We start from the raw sequence: 7,038 nt of genomic DNA on the forward strand, positions 1-7,038 counted from the left end.
CCACAAACGGGCGTGGAGGAGCGGTCCAAGACCAAGAAAGAAAAGGCAAACCCATTTACAAACGGAATCCGGAACAAACACCTAGGCCGAAATATAGTGCGAAAACACGGAATTTTCCTTTCCTCCTTCCTCTTCCCCCGGCGCCGAACGGCAGGGCCGCAGCAGCGCACACCTCGCCGCGCCCCCGCCCGCCGCCCCCTCGCCCCCCGCCGGCCCCTCCCGCCCCCGCGCTCTCCGGGATCCCCTCCCCTGCGCCGCCCCCTCCGGAGGGGAGGCTGGCTGTGGGCCCCGCCCCACATGGCGAGCGGCGGCGGCGACGACGCGGGCGAGAAGCGCGTCACGGACCGCTACCTCAAGCGCGAGGTCCTCGGAGAGGGCACGTACGGGGTCGTCTTCAAGGCCATCGACACCAAGGTCGGACCTTCCCTCCCCCCCGCCCCCGCTCCTAAACCCTCGCGGCGCGCTGATCTGCGCCCGCCCCTCGAGAATTAGGCCTCAGGCGGCTCCGTCCCCCCTTGGTCCGTCCGTCTGCTTTGTGGTGGATATAGGTTGTGGGAGCGATTCAGCTTAGGGTTTAGGGCTTTTGGTCGCGGCAGCTCTTTGAATTGGCCTCGCTGGTTGTTCTGGGCTCGGCGTGAATTGGCTAGGGTTGTTTCTCAGCGGAGGCCGAGCAGGCTAGCCTCCCGCCATGCGTGATTAGCTCCTATGAGAATGTAATTCACCTTGTTTCGTGCCTTCACTGGCATCGCTGATTGAGCCGGTCCTGTTGACACTATGGTGGGTTTTAGCTGCAGTGCTGGTTTTGGCAAACCTGTAGTAGTGGAATGACAGGTCATACCATTTGGTGCTTAATAGTCTTGCATCTCTGGGATAATAGGGCTAGGGGTCCAAGGTGTTAAAATTTTATTCAGGAGGTGTTCAGTATTCCCAAGTTAACTCTTTCAGCTCTCTAGGATTTAATCTTGACAGGTTTCATTCTGCTTTTGATGATGCTTGCTCAGGTTTCATTGTGATACTTCTGTCCGTTTGATCTAATGATCATAAATGGCATGCCTTTTATTTTCAGACTGGGGAAACAGTTGCAATCAAGCGAATCCGCCTAGGGAAGTACAAGGAAGGCGTCAACTTCACTGCATTGAGGGAAATCAAGCTGCTTAAGGAGCTGAAAGATCCTAATATTATAGAGTTGATTGATGCTTTCCCTTACAAGGGAAACTTGCACCTTGTATTTGAGTTCATGGAAACAGACCTGGAAGCAGTCATTCGTGATAGGAACATTGTATTATCTCCAGCGGACATAAAATCTTATATTCAGATGATGTTGAAAGGTCTAGCCTTTTGCCATAAGAAGTGGGTGCTGCACAGGTACCTACTATCTGGCTAACTTCTTTTTGGGAAAACAACATTCGAGTCTTTGACACAAGCTGTACTGCAGGGATATGAAACCAAATAATCTACTTATCGGTGCTGAAGGACAGCTCAAGCTTGGCGATTTTGGTCTAGCACGCATATTTGGGAGCCCAGAACGGAACTTCACTCACCAGGTTCTTGTTAATAGATCTATGTAAATATGCATTCAGTTAATTGAGTCCCGGACTCTTAGAAATCCCAGAAGTTGGTTATAGAAATAAAAATGTATGGTGGCAACTTTCTTCAAGTAGTATTATTACTTCCTATGCTTTATATGCCTCTAGGCCTAGTGTTGGTTGATGCTTCTAATTTTCAGCTTATCCATTAAGAACATGATACATGCATGCCAGTATTTGTTGATCGTACAATTATTTACAATAACAATATTAATTTGGAGTACCATGGCACTTTGGAGGTAGATAGATTTGTCTGTAGATTATATCTCCTCGCGGTAGCAATAGCCTGCTAAAATTTAAAAGATAAAATATCTTAAACCAGCTAAGTGAAGTATCCTTGGAGCTGCTGACTATTCTAGGATAGAAAAGCTTTCTGGATAGGACAAAAATATGCTATTGAGCTATTCTGAGGACATCTGAATGATATTTGCTTCCTATATGAGCTTTTGGATTGCTCTTTGTTGATTCCTTGGTGATGTAATTATGAAAAGTGCTACTCCCTCGGTTCCTAAATATAAGACGTTTTGGCAACTCAATTTGAACTGCCAAAACGTCTTATATTTAGGAACGGAGGGAGTAAAAAATATATTAACAAGGATACTTCTTTCAAACTCACTGATGCTGATCAGAAACGGATGCTAACTATTGTAAATGATTTATGCTCGCTGTGGATTTTCATTCTTGCAAGTTACATTAGATCCTCCCAGCAAAAAGTTACATTATATCTGGAAGATCTCTTAGTCCATCACTTTTATTCAGTACAACATTAAACATCACCTAGGCAAATACCATCTCTAGTCTTATTTCATACTGTGGTTTACTGCAATGTGATTAATTTGCACTTTATCTTTTGATTGAGTTACATTGTCTTGATGGACACTTGAAATTTGACTGTTTTTTCACCACATTTAGGTCTTTGCAAGATGGTACCGAGCGCCAGAGTTACTGTTTGGCACTAAGCAGTATGGATCTGCCGTTGATGTTTGGGCTGCTGGTTGTATTTTTGCCGAGTTGCTGCTTAGAAGACCATTTCTCCAGGTTTAACAGCCTCTCAGTTTTCTCAATATGGTCAATATATTTATTCATTTGAATGTATGTCTGATTAAGATATATTATCTTTGACTCTGAATGTAACATGTGTATGGCTAAGTACACTGTTCATTGATGATGTGATAACTGCATAGGTGAAACAGTTTTTATCTCACAACTCAAAACATCGTTTTGAAAGCTCGACCGGACTGTAAGTACAATGGGAAAAACTGGAAATTGGTCTGCCCCTGTGGGTTTCTTGTGTTGTCCCAGAAAATAGATCACTTTGAGCCTGCTAATGGATTAATTAAACAAATGCTTTCATGTGTGACTTAATTTAATGTAAGAAATGCATGCCTTAATTTAACATAAAAAAACTGTACTCCCTCTGTAACATTTTATAAGATGTTTTAGAGTCCATGGCAGTGTCCAAAAACGTCTTATAGTATGTTACAGAGGGAATTCGACTTAATTTCTTTTTGGAGGATTCAAACATTTGACAGTAGATTGTGTGAACCGGGAGCTAATTGCTCCTATCCACATAACATGCAAGCATTTATGCCAGACTGTTAAAACTGAAAAGAAACAAAATATAGCAGTGATAAAGAAAGGTATACCTGTTGTCTTGTTCACACAAATATGTAGTTCAACTTCACAATATTGTTTTCTTGGTAATCAGTGGGGCTGGTTTGCGTATAAATATTCTCCTGGCTAAGTGTTCCAGAGATATGGTTGTGGTTGGTGCTAGGCTGCTTTACCAGATTTAGTTATTCCCTTGAACTGTGCTTTCTTTTTTGCCCAGAATTGGTGAAAGCTAAACCTAAAAGGAAATACCATGTTGATTTTGGTTTCTCAAGCCTAGCAGGAAAAATGCATGACTTCTCTTCTTCCTTCCAATCTCTTGTGTATAAATGATGCCTTGTGTTTTTCCTCCTTCCCATCTGATATAGTAGTCTTTTGTTTATTTGGTTATGTGCACTCTGTATATGCATAATAGTTTTGGGTGAACATATAGCTGAGAGCAGGAGAGCAGGGTACCTACTTGTTTTAACTGCAGAAAGGTTTTCAGTGTTCACTGTTCTGTGCATTTCTGGTTACCCAGTAGGGTGCTTTTACCACTGAAAATTGAACTTTTACTTACTGGTTATCATTCTGCCTGTATTATTAAACTCTGTGGACTTGATCTGAGGTAGAAATATACCAAGGAATCTGTGTGGCTAGCTAACATGAACATTTAATGTTGGTGATTGAGCATAACTATGTTTCAATGAAGTGAATGATCGAGCATTTTTTATTAAGGCCAGTTGTACCAGCCTTTTTTCTTATCTTGCCGCAGACACCCCCCCGGGGTCCAATCTATGGTGTGCATTGGAAATGTAAGCATGAGAAAAAAAATCAAAAGTTCATGGATGCGGTTCATTATGGTAGCGGAAGGTGAAAAATATAAGAACCGGTGCCAATTATAAGTGAACTAGAAATATGTATTTGCTGTTATTTTCTCAAAAAAGTTATCTAACAAATGGTTCCACATATGATGATTACTCATGCTTGGAGAAACAATGCCCTATAGTCTATACTCATCATTGTGGGCTTCACTTTTGCTTAAAGTTACGCAACAAGTTCTTACTAGCTGCAGAGGTGTCGATGGTAGTTCATTTTAAGTCTTAGATGCTCATCAAATGCTTTATGATATATGTCCTGGTTTGAAGACTTCCATACGAGGAAAGCAGTCTTGCTGAGCCTTTGTATGCCACCACCATTTTCTGATTCTGAAGCTGCAGTTGATCTAGAATGTTTGTTAGATTTATCTAGAGAGAAAATATTGTCCCACTTTCAATAGAAACGTTTTTTAGCAAGAGAAAATATGGCAGTCCTGTCAAGTTTATTGAGTACTCCCTCTGTACCGTAATATATGTCGCTGGAGTAGCTGCAAACAGAGGGAGTACAATATAAAACCATTTAGGACAGCACTCCCACATGTGGCTTTTGTAAGCATTGGTTTCTTAAATCCCTTAGGATGCTACTTCTAACGAATGACCTTCTTTCCTGGATTAATCCTTAGGGAGTGTAACAAACATTCCTTCTGGGTGGCATGTTTAAGGGTATGCCTGAGTTTGAAACTGTGAAACTCTAGTTTAAGTAAATGATTAGCAACTTCCATTTTGGCATTTGACGAGGTTTCAGGGGCACTCCAAGTTACTAAAATTAAATGATGCAGGGTTCTAGTGACATTGATCAACTCGGGAAGATCTTTGCGGCATTTGGAACCCCAAAGTCTTCTCAATGGCCAGACATGGTTTGCCTTCCAGATTACGTTGAATACCAGTTTGTCTCTGCTCCCCCTCTTCGTTCGTTGTTTCCAATGGCCAGTGATGATGCTTTGGACCTTCTGTCAAGAATGTTTACATATGACCCAAAAGCAAGAATCACTGCTCAGCAGGCTCTAGAACACAGGTATGCTGATGTGAATGTGACCGACCAGAAACACAAGCCTTTCTCTGTTACCAGTATGCCTAATGAAACTGTGCTCATGTTTCATGTGAAGGTACTTCTCATCAGTACCAGCTCCAACAAAACCAAATTTGCTGCCAAGGCCTAAGCTGAAAGGGGACCCAGGGAATGACAAGATACCTGATCTGAATCTGCAGGGCGGCCCTGTCGTTGTGTCCCCGCCGAGGAAGTTGCGCAGAGTGTCTGCCCCTGATGGGATGGAAATCAATGCTCATCCAGCAGAGAAAGCAGAAGAGCATCCTACTACAGGCATGAGGCGCAGCGAGGGCATGTCCAGTCAGAGTTCTAGAATACCAATGTCAGTTGATGTTGGAGTTGTGTTTGGCACACGACCAGCTCCTCGACCAACATTGAATAGGTAAACAGCACTAGTCTGACCACTGGAACTTATTCCAGTTTCTAAAATGTGACCAGTGAGCCTATTGAATCTAGGATTATATTTATTCAGCTCTCTTCATGTGAAATATTGACCATTTAAACCTCTTTTGCAGTGCTGACAAGTCGTGTCTAAAAAGGAAATTAGATATGGATCCTGACTTCGAGTACGCAGAGTAAAAGAAGTTTGCGTGCATCATTTTTCCCCTCACCGGTGTGTTGATTTTTTCTACATATTCTTTGAAGAGGCAATTCCAACAAAAGAATGTGTCCAAAGCCATAAAAGCTTCACTGAAGGTCGCTGACACAATCAACTGTGCTGCCCAGCCAAGCTCATTCCTATAATGTGAAAGTGAAGAGATGTGTCGCTGATTTACGCCAAGAGATGTGCACAGGTTATTCCTATAATTATCCGATTTCCATGAGGAAGGCCCCTCCTCAATCTGTAACCTTCATTGGGTATGAGAACCTCAGTCTGTAATCTTTATCGGATATATAAATGAGTTTGCCCCGGCGAGAAATGTATTTCCATCTTGTTCTTGTGTGGACATTGAGCTTTTGAGTGTTGTTTAGTCGGACATGTTAGGTGCAGTAATTCCTGTAACCAAGAGCAGGTTATAATATTATATGTTGATTCTTGTAAGACGATGTAACAGTGAGTGCATTGGCGGACACAAAGGAAATGAAAGAAACTCAAGTGTTTATTCCAGATGAGTTGTTGTTCCAGTATTATAATTGCAGTGTGTAGCAATTTTCCTAATGCAATCATTACTAAATAAATATTTAGGCATTAACACGCAATTGCTCATTTTCAGCTGACCAACTTAAACATGTTTCTAATTCACTACTGTATAGTTAAGGAATTTTTTTCTATTTGGAAAGAGAAAAGTCCACTTTTCAACCTACAAGTTACCAATTGGTTTAAGAACGAGTTAAATACAACATGGGTGTCTTAACTTGTCCGTTGCGATCAGTTTAGTGCCCAAACTTGTAAAATACACAAAAGTGGTATTATATGCATATACAGTACCACTGTTTGTAGCCAGCTGGTGCCTGGCCCACATGTCTGTGGGTGTGAGGGTCACCTGCGCAGGCTGAGATGCATGTGAGTTTTCTTTGCAAAAAAACACCATGAGGTTTAATTTAATGTCGCAAAAGCCCTTATTCTGTATGCTAATAACATTGGAAAAATATATTGCGTCATTGAATGGGTTACGAACCTGGGACTTCAGGTTAAATAGCATGCACGCTAGCCAGCCGGACGAACAGCACTTTGTGTACATGCTATGCGCCAGGTACTTGGTTTGAATCCTGCCGGCACGCCCTTTTCTTTCTTGTTACTATCTCATCCCACGTGCTAACATGTGGGAACAATACAGTTCGACATATTTAAATAAAATGTGAAGAGCTTTTGTGACATTTAATTAAAGTACATGTCGTTTTCTGTAAAAACAACCAGCACGCTCCTCTCATAGCCATTGACATGTGGGCCAATGGTACATTTACATGCCATAGGGGCAGTGCATACGGCCGGGTA

General features: G+C 42.2%; 1 protein-coding gene across 1 annotated transcript; it reads left to right on the forward strand.

Moving 5' to 3' along the window:
* Positions 1-205: 205 nt before the first annotated feature.
* LOC119341901 (cyclin-dependent kinase D-1-like) lies at positions 206-6,215 on the forward strand. Its single transcript, XM_037613760.1, has 7 exons — positions 206-414; positions 1,067-1,365; positions 1,436-1,544; positions 2,499-2,624; positions 4,834-5,069; positions 5,161-5,484; positions 5,618-6,215. The coding sequence occupies exons 1-7, from the start codon at positions 298-300 to the stop codon at positions 5,679-5,681; spliced, it is 1,275 nt and encodes a 424-aa protein (XP_037469657.1). The 5' UTR covers positions 206-297; the 3' UTR covers positions 5,682-6,215.
* The last annotated feature ends 823 nt before the right edge of the window (positions 6,216-7,038 follow it).

The sequence above is a fragment of the Triticum dicoccoides genome, chromosome 1B (genome assembly GCF_002162155.2).
Source record: "Triticum dicoccoides isolate Atlit2015 ecotype Zavitan chromosome 1B, WEW_v2.0, whole genome shotgun sequence".
Taxonomy (NCBI): Eukaryota; Viridiplantae; Streptophyta; class Magnoliopsida; order Poales; family Poaceae; genus Triticum; species Triticum dicoccoides.